Genomic DNA, 14,862 nt, shown 5'->3' on the forward strand with positions numbered 1-14,862 from the left:
CCTTTCACACATAGTTGAAAAGCTTTGTTGTTCAACTTTGATACATTCCGTTTATCGTATGAAATTTGATTATCTAAAACAAGTTTAAGGAGTCTTCTCTCGTTACATGAAATACATAGACGATTAGTTAAAAAAAAAAAAATTTACCATCGATCAAATTTCGATCGATGGTTTCGGAAAATAATCGTGTTCATCTTATCATCGTTTAAAACGTTATTTATTAAATAGTTTCAGACATATATCTGTGATATTTTTATAAACAGTTATTATTCGTATTATTCTATTAGATATATATTATTTTAATTTCTATGATTTCCGACATTTTTCTTTTTCCGCTTGAAAGCACATAGTATTCGATTTCTCTCTATGCCTTATTCAAATCTATTAATTTAATCTAGTTAGTTATTTACGCTAAAACGCTTCAATTTCATTTGAATTTGATCTAGGAATTGGAGTAGAATCATGATTAAATACATTAATTGAATTTTATATCGGTTGACCATCCTTCAAAGGTAAGCCAATTAAAGGATGATCTATTGTTTAATTTCACCGAGTGTTAAGTTACTGGAAAGACTTTGCTAGACACATAATCCAATTAACAATATCAAGTTAAATCCCTTGCAACCCTTCAGTTTCATTGCTCATTAATTTCATGACTAGCAAAAAATTAATTTTATGATTAGAAAAGAATTCATGTTTGAAACGAAATTGTGGGAGTACGAAATCGAATAGAATATATACTATATGGAAAATGTAATATGAAATATGCAAAGATTAATAAATCAAAACGAATATTGAAGTTATTTCACTAAAATTTCTTAATCTTATTTCACGAGTAATAAATATTCGTTTATACGAAAATCAATTAATTTTGTAAATATTTTGCAAGGCAGATGCTTCGAAAAATAAAACTTTTGCGTAATAAATTAATAAAGTTTTTTTCGTAACGAAATTTTTCAATTCAACGCGATATTTTGAATACCATTGAATTACTGTTTTCAGCTGCGGCAATTACTGTTTTCAGCAGCGACACTGAGAAAATAAATGGAGATAGAAAAAGAGAGAGAGAGGACGAGCGAGAGAGAGAGAGAGAGAAAGAGAGAGAGAGAGAAAGAGAGAGAGAGAGAGACAGACAGACAGAGATAATAGATCAAAGGAAAGAAAAGAGAATAAAAGTCAACGTGAAGAAGATAGAATGAAAAGTTTGAGTGTGTATTGTTACATGAACTTCTCGACTACTTTTGATCTCTTTAAAATAATAGGAATATTAAAATCGTTATCGCGTACTCTTTCTTTTATCTTTTTGATCTTCTTTATTAAATATTATATTACATGAGACGACGAGAGAAAGCGAATGGTTCATTCCATATTATCGAAGAAAAATAATTAATGAAGAATGATTGAATGAATTATTATTTTTAAATATTACGAAAAATAGTATCTTGTTATATAAAGAAATGAATTTCCGATTCTTTTGTGTTCTATTTAATTTAAAAAAAAAAAAAACAAATTTTGTTTGTGCGAATAAAAAAAGGAACTGGCCCTCTTCTTTGCTCTGTCTCTCTCTCTCTCTCTCTCTCTCTCTCTCTCTGATTTTACGTAAAGTTATTTCATCCTTTCTTTTCCTCTCTTTATCTTTCCTTTCTTTTCTCGCCTTCACCGGGGTAAAGTGCGTCACCGTAGAATACGAGTAACAACAAGAGAATTCGAGAAAACTAGAACCATATCGGTGCGATAAGAGAAACGAAATTGTCGATCGAATACAAACGTGTACAAAAGATGGGACGCATCGACGAGAAAAGAGGAAAGAATAACGTGCTTTGTTCGCGAATACTTTTTCGTTTATTTCGAGAGCAATAAAAGCGAGCAACCAATTCCAACTGGTTATTTTTTTTTTTTTTTAAAAGCTAGATAGACAAAGAGAAAGTCCAGTAAAAAAAAGAAAAAAAAAAAATGAAAAGAAAAAAAAAAAAATAAAAGAAGGTCTATAGCAAATCGACGAATAGCATGACATCGACAAATATTCGCTCGAAGGTGGAATTTCACAGTGCAAATGTGCTTGCCCTCAGGGACGCGTTAAAATATAGACTACACGTTACGTTTTCAAAGGGACGTGAGAAGTTCATTAATGTCGACGAAGCTCAATGGTATTCCTTTTCTTTTTTTTTTTTTTTTTTTTTTTCTTTTTTTTCTTTCTTTCTTTTTTATCCTTTGATATCTCGAACACGCAATTTCTCATCGAATAGATTCGTATAATATGTAAGATATAACGTAGAAGGAATATTCGCGTATTGTACTCTAATCACTAATCCAATAAAAAGGTTACCGTATGAATTCCATTAAGTTTCGACATTTCGATTTGAATATCATATAGATTGGTGCATTTAAATAAGAACATTTGAATGTCAATTTGATTACAGAAGTACAATAATATTTCTTATTTTTATTATTTTGAATGGTTATTATTTGAAAAGGATAAATGTATAATTTGATAAAAAAAATATAAAACGAAAAAAAAAAAATAAATGATTTGCTATAAATCGTTTCCTATTATAAGCATGTCCTGATCATTATTAAACAAGGCAAAATATATACTTCTCAATCAAATCAATATAATTCTCAATCAAAATTCCTCTTTTCGACGCGAATCGCAAAAAATTTCTTTATCTCGAAAATATTCCAATTTCGTGACATAATAGAATGAAATAAAATATATTTCTAAAAATAAAATATAAAGTGGTAAAATTAAAAAAAAAAAAAAAAAAAAGAAAAAACGGGAATTCTCGAAATTTTACGAATTCATAATTACACGTAACGATATATTTCAAAGGGAACGTTTGTAATAAAAAAAAAAAAGCAAATCCATAAATCCACATTGGAATGTCATCACGCAAAATCGCATTATTTCATTTTAAATTCACGGCTATTCATCCTCTCACATTATTCCATTGTAAAACATAACTTTCATCTCGAGTGCAGTAAATTTGAGAAACTTCGTTTTATGAAGCGTCATTGTGAATTTTCAACTTCAGGTGGCGTCATTTAACTAATTTGTCGACCTTCGATAATACATCATCATTGCTTTGCAAAATCGATAAAAGCGATAATTTCGAAATGATATTCGATAGAAGCGATACTTTCGAAACGATATTCGATAGAAGCGATAACTTTAACAAGCGGTTAACCCCAGGCGTATATCATCCGTTATAGAACTTGACGTATTTCACTCTCTTTTATTTTACTTCTTCCTTTTCCTTTTTTTATTTTCTTTTTTTTTCTTTGTTTTTTTCTTTTTTTTTTTTTAATAACGCCTACATGAGTCAATTTTATTTGAATATTATAGAATTTTTACAGGTGTATGAAAATGAAAAATTTCTCTCTTCAATTTTTCTTTTTTTCTTTTTTTTTCTTTTTTTTTCCAAAAACAAAACAATTAAATGCTGATTATTGAAAATGCCGATTATTTGAAATTCAATTAACACCTAATATTCGTTTCCAAAAATATAAAAAAGAAAAAACAGAGAATAATAAAGAGACATCTAAAAGAGAAATAGAAAATCTAACGGCATAAAACGAGAATTGATTAAAACAGGTCCGAGAGCTATGAAATAGAGTTTTCCTTTCTTTTCATCTCACAAACGTCGCCATATGCTAGATTGCGAGGACATCTCTATTTCAAAGCGACGAGATTCGAGGTCGTTCTCGCGTCTTCAATCATTCGCAGGTGTGGCTCCCTCGAGGAAGATCAGTAATTGCAAATCCGATAGAGCGCGACTCTACAGTCCCAATGTAAAATTCCACGAACGTCCAAACGGGTTTAAGGGTGAGAGGATAAAGAGCACTCGGGGCGAACCTTTCGCGAGAATCTGCTGAAAACGTTGAAGCTTTCGATTCCAAAGGAACGAATCGTGATTTGAAAACCATTGCTAAAGGAAAAAAGAAAGAAAAGATCATCGAACAAATAAAAGTTTTCTCGATTCAATCGATAGTATTCACTTCATTTCACGAACGTATTTTTATCATTTTATCAATAACTTAAGATCTTTGCTATTTCTTTCTTTAAAAGAATTCAATCCTTTCTTCGTAAGATTTATGAAAGATTCTTCCGTGAAAGAATAAAAATAAAAATTCTTTTTAACTAGATACGCCGGAAGGGTGTGAATTAGAAGAACTTAACGAGTAAACGAGTTCAACAGGTGAGAGGACATCGGAAATCGTTCATTTCCTTTGACAACAGATTTATTGCCCGTGGAAAAAAAAGAAAACTAATAATAATAATCTAATATGGCATTGATGATAAACGATGTTTATACAAAATAATTTCCACGTTGATTTATCCCTCCCACTCGCATCCCTTAATTTTTTTAAACTTTCTCACGAAAAAGCCATGTGAATAATTTGACCGTGAGAATTCGTTCGATGTTCATTAAGGATAAAATATATATTGGCCAAGTCATTGTTCAAATCATAAAAATTTCTAGTTAAATTCTTAACTTTTTTAGAATGTACGAGGCAATAAATTCAGATTAAACGAGGATGTCTGAAGCTTACCCTTGAAATAGCTATATTTCATATCATTCATTTTATCCTTTCATCTCATCCGTCAATACGTATGAGAAATCGCACGAAATTGTTTAAACATATTAAATGAATTATTCAGAGAACGTCAACAACCAATCAAGAAATCAATCCTTTCCTTTCCGTACACTTTTTATTTGAAAATTTCTCCTACACACTTCCTCTTTCCCTTTCCCTTTCCTTCTTCCTTTCCCTTCCCATTTTCCTTTTCCTTTATTTTGAACTATTTTAAATGTCTTACTGTCTTGAATAGTCAGTCGCGAAATAACATCTCAAGTAGCAACACATAATGTCCCAAAATCGCAATATTACATTTCAATATGCAAGGTATGTAGTATGTAGTAATAACTAGTAAACTCGATATATCATAATAATCATAAGAATATATTATTATATTATTATACTACGTCTATCATCGTTCAGACAGTCAACCTCACTTTGTAATATACGAAAACTAGGTCTCGTTTAGATTAATTTCCTTTCGTGGGTTCAGTGATCGTGTTCTCGGAAACAACTATGTCATTAACCGAAGTATCTGTCTACAAATATCATCATAACGCTTAGAAAGTCCATAGAGATACCTATCAATAGTATAAATGAATAAGATAATCAAGGATTAAATAGACTGTATAAAATAAGATTAAATAGGCTATATGTTTCGGATTAATTTTTATATTTTAAATTGATAAAAAATGACGCAAGAAAAAAGATAAGGAAAGAAAAAAAAAGATATAATATGTTCACTTATATTCATATTTTGTTAAAAAATTATCATTTTCAATATTTTTATTTATCTTAAAAGATTTGATTATCAAACGATTTTTTTTTTCTTTATTTTTTTTTCTTCTTTTTTATTTTTCTTTTCTTTTTCTTTTTGATAGATCAAGAAATCATTGATCTTACGAAAAGCTTCAACGAGCTGATAATATTTCATAAAATTTTATTAGCGACAATATAGTTTAACAATTTAATCGATGCAAGGAATCGTGCTACGAATAGATTTACCTATGTGGGTCTTGTGGCGTACAGTTAACCCGTTGAAAAATCCATTTACAACGCACCTTTATTTTTTCTCCTTCCTTTCTCTCTCTCTCTCTCCTCTCTCTCTCTCTCTCTCTTTCTCATACACACATACACACTCGCTCAATTGCTCTCTCTCTCTCTCTCGCTCTCTCTCTCTCTATCTATCTATCTATCTATCTATCTCTCTCTTTCGAGGTACTATACATTTGCCATCAAACGAAACTCGGCTTTCTACTATTTTCGAGCTTAAACGCTTAAACGAATTATCTGCCAGAGGAGAGTTAGCAGATCTAATTTGTAACATGGTTACGGTAAATTTTATCACGGGTCAGTGCCTCGTCTCTTTTTCTAACACATCTGTTTAACTAAACTCTCTAACACATACAAGTTTATTTGTTATTTGTTCCTAAAGATTATAGAATAAAGAATATATAAAACCAAGTCAAATAAACCATTTATCAGTTTCAACAAATTACTCATTACCGAGGCTTTGTTTAAACCGCAGAATCTTCTTTTAATATCGTTTGAAGGGTCGTTCGATGCTTGTCGTACCTTCGTTCGACCTGACTTTTAAAATCGAGAAAGTTAATAACATCGAAGAAAAGAGAAAAGGATCTCTACTGGTTCCAATTACGAACCGGAACATTCGAAAATTAAATTAGAAATTCGTGTTCTATTTAAAATTACTAGAATAAAGAAAGATTGTTAAATTATTTATCACTTGTTAAATATACTCTTCTAAAGACGTTTAATGACTTTTTCGAACGTTCACATATCCTTTTTTTTTTTTTTTTTTTTTTCCTTTATTCTTTCTCCTTTCCTTTCTATTTTAGGAAAGACAAAGATTGTCTAGTGACCACAGTTATAATCGTTAGTTACACTGTAGAATACTCGTAGAGAAAATGGAAACAATGTTTAAACAGAGAAGAGGTTCGCTTCGTTGAGACAGTTCAGTTGGAAACACACGAGATAGTGAAAAGGACCGTCGAAGTGTATTGTCGAGTCGAATCTTGAATGTTGTATCTTGAACACAGCCGACTTTGAGTTGTCGATAAATTCGACTTTTGGAAAGAGAGAGAAAGAAAGAGAAAGAGAGAGAGAGAGAGAGAAAGAGAGAAAGAGAGAGAGGAGAGAGGAGAGAGAAGAAAACTAAAGAAAGAAAGAGTGCTATGCCAAAATTAGATCAAGCTATTTCACCTTGAACGATCTTTCTGTTTTTAGAACTAAAGTAAAACATCTTCATGTGTATTACATCGTTAAATTATATGAACAGATAATCTAAAAGGAAAACGATAAGTTAAAACCTTATCGTTATCCGATATTTATACTTTCAATTCGATAAAGGTAAGAGAAGTTCAGTGTAAAAGGATTATTTTGAATTTAACAGATAGTTTTGCGTCGTTCGAGAGCGATCATTCGAGATCAATGTTTCAAAGAAATAAGTACGATTCGATCGAACCGAATTAAACGCGATTAACGTCGATTGTTATATCTCATTTTGGTGAGTACTTATAGAATTAATAGAATATCGTATCATCAAAATCAATATGTCTAAATATTACGCTTGTTATTTATTTCTAGAAATATTTGAATACTCCATGATTTCTAAGGGAAATATTGCCTGTATAATAATTTTTCGTTGACTTTAAATTCGGACATAACGCATATTAACGCTTATCGATAATAAATTGAAATTAATTGCCTAAGTAAATAGAAAAAAATAAAGGAAATAAATAAGAGAGAAATATCGATAATAATATCTATCTATATAGAGGCAAATTTATGCAAACATAGTCATAAGTTGTTGATGATATTGCGCTCGGATTATATTTAACGAATTGTTTCTTCGACATTTTCAGGGTGAAGTCGATAACGTTTGATAAGAGGACGTTATCGGTATTAAGGAAGAGAGGAAAAGAGAAAGAAAAGGAAGACAAGAATTACATCGAAGTTATCGTTGTTGAAGAAGTTATCGGTGACCTTGCGTTTGATAGAAGAAAGGAAATTTGTTTTTGTTGGAAAAACCAATCAATCGTGGGATAATTAAAATGGCAGAAAATTCATTGTCCGAGTTGAACGAAAAAATGCCTTTGGAGGAAGAAGCCAAGGAGGAACTTAAAGTTGAAGATGAAGAAGCCGTAGAGGAGTGTAACGCAAAGGAATCTTGCGAAGAGGATCACAAGGATGAAATTAAAAAGCGTACAAAAAGAAACATTATTAAAGCACCATTATTCGGGGTTAAAGATGATAAAACTCAATATCGTCGCGATGCGAATGGATGCTTGAGACCAGTCTATTTTTAATCGTATATTTTTATATTAAATCCAGAAAAGAGAAAAGATAAATTAAATAATAACATACTAAGATTAAATTATATTTATCAATAAAAAATATTTTAACATCATTTAAATATTATTCTTACGATTAATTTTTCTATATTTCTAAAGAAATGGAAATCTATAGTGAAAAGTAACATAATTCTTGAAGAATATTTTGCTACTGGATGAGCATATTGGTCAGTTCTAATAATAATAATAATAATAACAATAATAATAATAATAATAATAATAATAATAATAATAATAATAATAATAATAATAATAGAATAATATTAAAATATTGAACAATAGACACATATACAAATAAAATTTTACATATTATATTTGCTTAGTGATTACTTTTATTTTAATAAATGCATCAATAATAAAAAATTAATAATATAAGAAAATAACTGAAGTAACGTACAATATAAACAGATAATGAAATATCTCAAATTAAACGCTATATAGTACTCATATAAAACGTACAGATTAATGTTTAATATTATGACTGATTATAATGATGGTAATAGTTTGTAATAATAACATGAGAAAAAGATGGAGTGGAATTTAAGTTCTTCATAGAATATAATCCCTGACGTTTGTTAATATCGCAATTCAAATATTTTTAACGAGATACAAACCTCAGTTATTTCTAAATTCCAAAAATATATTTATAAAACTGATAACACGGTTGATCCCTTTCATAATTTACGATCGTTATAAGCGTACTAGTATCCAAAGAATATAAATTTATATAAAGATATACATAGATTCTCTTACTAACGATTAAGATATAATTGTGATGAGAATACGATCGTAAAATCATACAATTGATGTTATATGAGCACGACGATATCCATTTTCAATGTATCGTTTAAACGATAAGTCAAGTTTGTTAGTTCTAATAATAACATCATCGAAAGAAAAATAATGTAGAAATTATAAGAGAATCAACTATTAGACTTAGATACGATAATCGTTATCATAATTAAAAAGAAATTTTACCAAAGATTTATATACATATATATATATATATATATATATATATATATATATATATATATATAGAAATAAATTTAATATCTTGTAACAAGTTTATAAATAATTTTGAAGTTCGAAGATTAGATTTTTAATCGAACAAAATTCCATTTCCCGGATAAAAATCATTGTATTTATCGAAAATATAATAATATTATACATCGCAAAAAATAATTAAAACAAATCGAATTCTTAACTCTTACGTAATCTAATTTGATCTTTATAGATACGAATCGATAACGAGATAAACAGAAGACTTGAAAACATTTCGAAGAAACATTTTATAATGTAACATTTGTTCGACATATTCCTTGTGTCTCGACAGACATGCTTTGTTAAGTCTTTTCAAAAGCACATCTTGAAAACGTATGCAAATGTATATAAACGATATTATGAACGTTGAAGATAGCATCAAAACATTTTGAAATAAAATTGCGAATTGTTTTATCTTTCTAATATCCAATTGAATTGTTTGAATTGACTATTATGGAGTATTATTTTTTTTTTTTTTTTTTTTTTTAGATCGAATTGTACACTTACGAACATAAATCTCTGTTACTTTCTCTTTTTCTTTTCTTTTTTCTTTTTTTTTTTTTTTTTTTTTTTTTTTTCATAAAATTCAAGCGACCTTATTCTCACCGATAACACGGGATATACATACGTATGTCATATATACATACTATATCCCTATATACATTGTAATAGTATGTATATATAAAATACGTATGAGTGTATAATTCAAGGGCGAATTTTGCTATGTCTTTCCGAGAAAACTTTTCACTCGCAAAGCAATGATAAAGATTACGTCACATGAGCATACAGTCGGCAGTAGATTATAAATATGAACGTGGAACGTTTCTAGAAACAGATATGTTGGTAGATACTCTGACGGGAACATCTTTGCTTTTTTATTAGGAATTCTTGCGTAATCAATAATATCGATAATAAGAAGTCCAAGAAAACAAAAAAAAATATATATATACAGAGAAAGAGAGAGAGAGAGAGAGAGAGAAAGATAAAAAAGGAGAGGAAGACAGAGAAATAAAGTGAAGACGAAGAAAAGACGTATACGAGCATTCGTATAAAAGCTATTCGATAATTCAAAGGTATAGAATTCGTTGTTAAATATGAAAATTTTTTATTCATCGATCACGTAGTATCTCGTGGATTGTCTTTTATCAAAAGAAGCAAGAAAAAGAGAAAACAAAGAAAAGGAGAAAAAGAATGTCGAGTGAAAGTGCAAGTTAATTAACTTAACGCTTGATCGTCATCGAGAGACGATTTTGTTTTACGAAAAATATTGTAATTAGAAACAAGTATGATTCGCGTATTCTCCGTGTGATAAGTAATTTTATTGGAAAAAAAAAAAAAAAAAAAAAAAAATAGGAATGAACTTAAATACGTTGATTACAAAAGAATTGTCAAGTTTAAGGATTAAAACGTATAACAAATTCTGTCAATACAATTGAAAAATCCATTTAAAGGGAAATTTGTGTGTATGTATGTTTGTGCGCGTGAGTGAGTGAGTGCGCGTGCGTTGAATTCCGTATACAATATCTTTTAATTATACTCGATCTATTTTCGGCATTCGATGAAAATCAAAGGGAATGCCTTGATCTCTTTACAAAATATAAATAAAATGAATCGAATAATCGATAGAAATAATTTCTAAATCGTTTCAACGTTATGTGTAATGTTTCCATTAAATTTCTTTATTGATATTCACTAAACAATAATTATTGATGTATTTGTTAAAACTAATGAAAGATATTATGTTCGGAAGTGTAACGAGTTATGAAGAATCCTTTTTTAAAATTGATAACTTTGTGATAATTAATAACGTTATATTTAATGGTTTAAATTACAGTTGGTGCTATTCGGAGAAAGAAGAACCGAATCATCGTAATCACTCAAGGAAGAGTAGAAATCTATTTTCGTTTTTCTTTCGAAAGATTAAACTTTCACTTTTTTCCTTTCTTTCCTTCGAGGAAAACCTTCCTATCCTTCTTCCCCAATTTTATTTTCCCACGCATACCTGTTTCCTTTACAAATATGAAATACTTTCCAGTGGCACTGATTGCAACCACCATGATTTTTCTTCTTTTTTTCACGAATCTCGTTGATCCCGTGCTCTCTCAGACTGATGAACCTCCCAATATGAAATCTTCAAATAATAAGACGAAACCGACAGAACATACTTTCAACATCATAACGGTGCCTGGAAAGAAATGTCCAAATGGCCAACGACAGGACTCAAATGGTATTTGCAGAACCTTCGTTCCGCTCTAACTATTGTTGTTTGTTTCTATTTTATTTTTGTTTTCTCATGATATTTCAATCAAGGAATAATAAGTAATACCCATCGAATAATTCGACTTTCTTTATTTATTACAAATAATATGCAATTTTTTTGAATGAAGAAAATTTATTCGAACGAATAAACGTTTATTTGTAATGATTATTATAGAAACAAATATACACGTTCGATGACCCTTCGACAAAAGTCGTTACCTTGAGAAAGAAAAAAATGTTCGGAAGTATTATAGATTTTGGAAAATTACAAGGTCAGCAGACAACGCAGACTACTCTATGTATATATACATATACACACTTTTTTTTTCTTGCTTTTTTAACAAAATTTGAAACAGTTAAAGTAGTTTGTTTACCGGAGGCTAACTCAACTTCGTTGAAGCAATATCGGCAAGGTTGCGCCTGAGTAAGTCATAAACTTTGACGTAACTTGTAACAGCTCGCTTCAGTCTCCGTTTAGTTGTCCCTGAGCTGCGTACGAGCTGAGTCGAGTACCTCGAGGAAATATCGATTTACCTTTGTCCTTCGTCATCAATACATTCAATTTTACTTTTCTTATCGTAACGATCGATCGAAAGGAAAAGAGAGAAGGAGAGAGCTAGAGATCGAGAGAACGAGAGATCGAGAGAACGAGAGATCGAGAGAACGAGAGATCGAGAGATCGAGAGAACGAGAGAGAGAGAGAGAGAGAGAGAGAGAGAGAGAGAGAAAGAACAAGAGAATTTTCGTGCGAGTAATGTCGAACGATAAATTTCAAGAAGGAAGAAACTCGGAAACTCGAATGTTTCTCTGGTAACATGACAAGTAAATGTATCTTTGTATTCGTAGAACATCATTAATTAAAATCGGCAATTCGAAACCTCTACTAATTAACGCAACTCGAGTATCGCATGCCAACAGTAAAGGGAAAAGGTAAGAAAGGTTTTAATATTCATTAGTACATACAAAGCTTCTTCCGTGCGTGTAATTACGTCGTCCTCGCGATGGAAGAGCGTTCTTTGGCTGACGTAAAATCGATTTACGTCGCTCAATATGTCCCATTGATCTTCATCCTCGTACTCTCTCTCTCTCTCTCTCTCTCTCTTTCTCTCTTTCTCTCTCTCTCTCTCTCTCTCTATCTATCTCATCTGTTCGATGTATCGTAATTAATATATTCGATACGTACTTGAAGAAATATGTGTCGTTAACATATCCAAAGAAAGGAACGGTATAAGTCAACATCCAAATGTTGCCACCACCACAATCGTAGTAAGGCTTTGACCATCTGCCATCCTCATACTTCACAGTAAGTATTTCGTCTTCCTCACGTTCGGTATAAGTGCTCTCGTTGTAAGGATATGTATGTAAACCTGTAAAAGCGCAACGTTTATTAATTTAATTTTACCATTAGAATAAATGCAAAGGTAGAAATAAAAACTCATTAATTAAACATAAATTTTATCATTAAAAATTTTTGCTGACCTTTGCCAAATCCTAATTTATTCCATTCCGAAATGTTAAATGCGAAGACCATTTAAAAAATTTGAAGCATGGTTTTTCTTTTTGTATTTTTTCTTTTTTTTTCTTTTTTTTCTTTTTTTCTTTTTTAATATATACATAAGTTTCTTTCTTAAAGTGAAACACATCTTAAAGTGAACAGTATAAAAAAGAAGCCGTAAATTTTTCAAATGACTCTGGTATACTCACGGACGGATCATTATTATATAAATTTTTACGAAAAAAAAAATATATAGTATAGCTATGAAATAAAATTCTAATTAAATAAGGAAGAAATAAAAACGATAAAAAAAAAAATTATAATAATTTTGTATTTTACGAGATTTAAGAAAAAGACTAAATTTTTGCATACGCCTATTGTATACTTATCAGAGATAAATTTTTCTTAATAAAATTTCTCATTAACCTATATTAAACTTATCAATATATTTCAACACATATACACGCGCGCATGCACATACGTACAACATGCGATTAATGATTAATGAATATATCACATTCTTTTATTTAAACACAGATACTGTTTATTAATAATTTACAATGTCAGATTTATTTTATATCGTACTTCTTAAAATTCTATAATCAATTCTCTCTTTTTGATTTTATATCGTTCATAACGAGAAATTTTGAATAGAAAATTTATATGCGATTACTTTTACGACGTAATCATAATCTCTCGTGCTTTGTAGATTTCCAAGAAATTCTTAAAGAGTGGTAAAAAATCGATCAAGCTCGCTAATATTCGCGTGACTCGAAAAGTCTCGGTGAAGTATGAAGCGGAGAATAATCAAGGCGAAAATGGAACGGACGAAATGATGTAAAAGCGTTTTCTCGATGCTAAATTCAATCGAGTTTTGTTTTCGAACCGTTGACGCGCGAAATGCGAGAGCATTGTTTCGCTTGGTCGGTTATAGTGATAATAATTATCTGCCAACGACACAAACATTTGTGAAATATGTCTCCGACGCTGGTCAAAATCGATAATCGTGGTGTCAATGCGTTCCGAATCACCATGAGTAATAGGCGTACAATAAATAGCATACCTACCATAATGGTACTTCGACACCAGATTATCATCTTAACGGAAAATATACATTAATATATTCTATGCGTAAATGATATTAAATGTTTTATATTCGAGCAATGTTTCCTCATGGATATTATAATCGTATTTATTGAAATGGATTCATTCCATTTTCTAAGATCTATATATCTATAAATTATATATTCTCGATCTTATCATTTATATTCATATATAAATAAGTTTTACTGTTATAAACAAACACTTTATTATAATAAAATGATACTTTTTATGAACGATCGATTAAAAAAAGAAAAAAAAAATAAAAGAAAGTGATATTTTAAATACGATAATTTAAATAAATATTCTATTCTGCGTGTAATCGAAATTTTTAATTTTATTATTTTTCCATAGCTATTGAATTGTTTTAGATTATTTATAAATTAATACAATACACAATATCTTGTTATATTTTATATATATATATATATATATATATATATATATTGATTTATTATGTACAATTTAGTTACATTTTATCAATAGTTTTGAATCACGTTGATATAGTATCACGATAATTACCATTGATACTAAATATTATTCCATTGATTTATTGTATTTCGATTTCGATAATACTTATCGATAATCAAGAAATATTTTGTTTCTCTTACGTTCTAAAAAAAAAAAAATGCTTATCTATTGTAGATATATATCGCACATTCTAAAAATTATTTTGAAGGAAAGGTAAGAATAAATACAATGATTGTTTTTGATATTCATAAAAATATAAAATATCGAGGTGTCATTCATCTTTTAATCTTAGTATTCTAAACCAAGCTGAAAACGTACAGATTAAACGTCGATATTGACGAAACGATATATAACGAGAACGAATTTGTAATTTAATGGACGTACGTCCATCAGAGCTTTTTAAAATTCGTTACGAATTCGAAAAGCGGCTTAAGTCCGGATATTGTTCCTACGGGAAATATTCTATTTTTGGTACATGGTTTTTATGTTAATTATTAAAGGAATTCGTATGGAGAAAAAAAGAAGTGTATCGTTTATAAAGAG

General features: G+C 29.6%; 1 protein-coding gene and 2 long non-coding RNA genes across 5 annotated transcripts in view; 2 read left to right on the forward strand and 1 right to left on the reverse strand.

The window, feature by feature from the left end:
• Nucleotides 1–14,862, reverse strand: part of LOC118440947 (metabotropic glycine receptor) — a 92,257-nt gene that overhangs the window by 40,960 nt on the left and 36,435 nt on the right. For all 3 annotated transcript variants that reach the window (XM_085657634.1, XM_085657635.1, XM_085657636.1), the window contains exon 2: nucleotides 12,436–12,619. In XM_085657634.1, coding sequence (XP_085513760.1) covers nucleotides 12,436–12,619 — 184 coding nt within the window. The remainder of the gene's footprint in view (nucleotides 1–12,435; nucleotides 12,620–14,862) is intronic.
• On the forward strand, nucleotides 6,943–8,005 carry LOC118440998 (uncharacterized). Its single transcript, XR_004837974.2, has 2 exons — nucleotides 6,943–7,102; nucleotides 7,461–8,005. It is a non-coding gene; the product is annotated as an uncharacterized LOC118440998 (long non-coding RNA).
• On the forward strand, nucleotides 9,594–11,330 carry LOC118440996 (uncharacterized). Its single transcript, XR_004837969.2, has 2 exons — nucleotides 9,594–10,066; nucleotides 10,828–11,330. It is a non-coding gene; the product is annotated as an uncharacterized LOC118440996 (long non-coding RNA).

This window comes from Vespa mandarinia, chromosome 6 (genome assembly GCF_050613455.1).
Source record: "Vespa mandarinia isolate Hongniang chromosome 6, ASM5061345v1, whole genome shotgun sequence".
Classification (NCBI taxonomy): domain Eukaryota; kingdom Metazoa; phylum Arthropoda; class Insecta; order Hymenoptera; family Vespidae; genus Vespa; species Vespa mandarinia.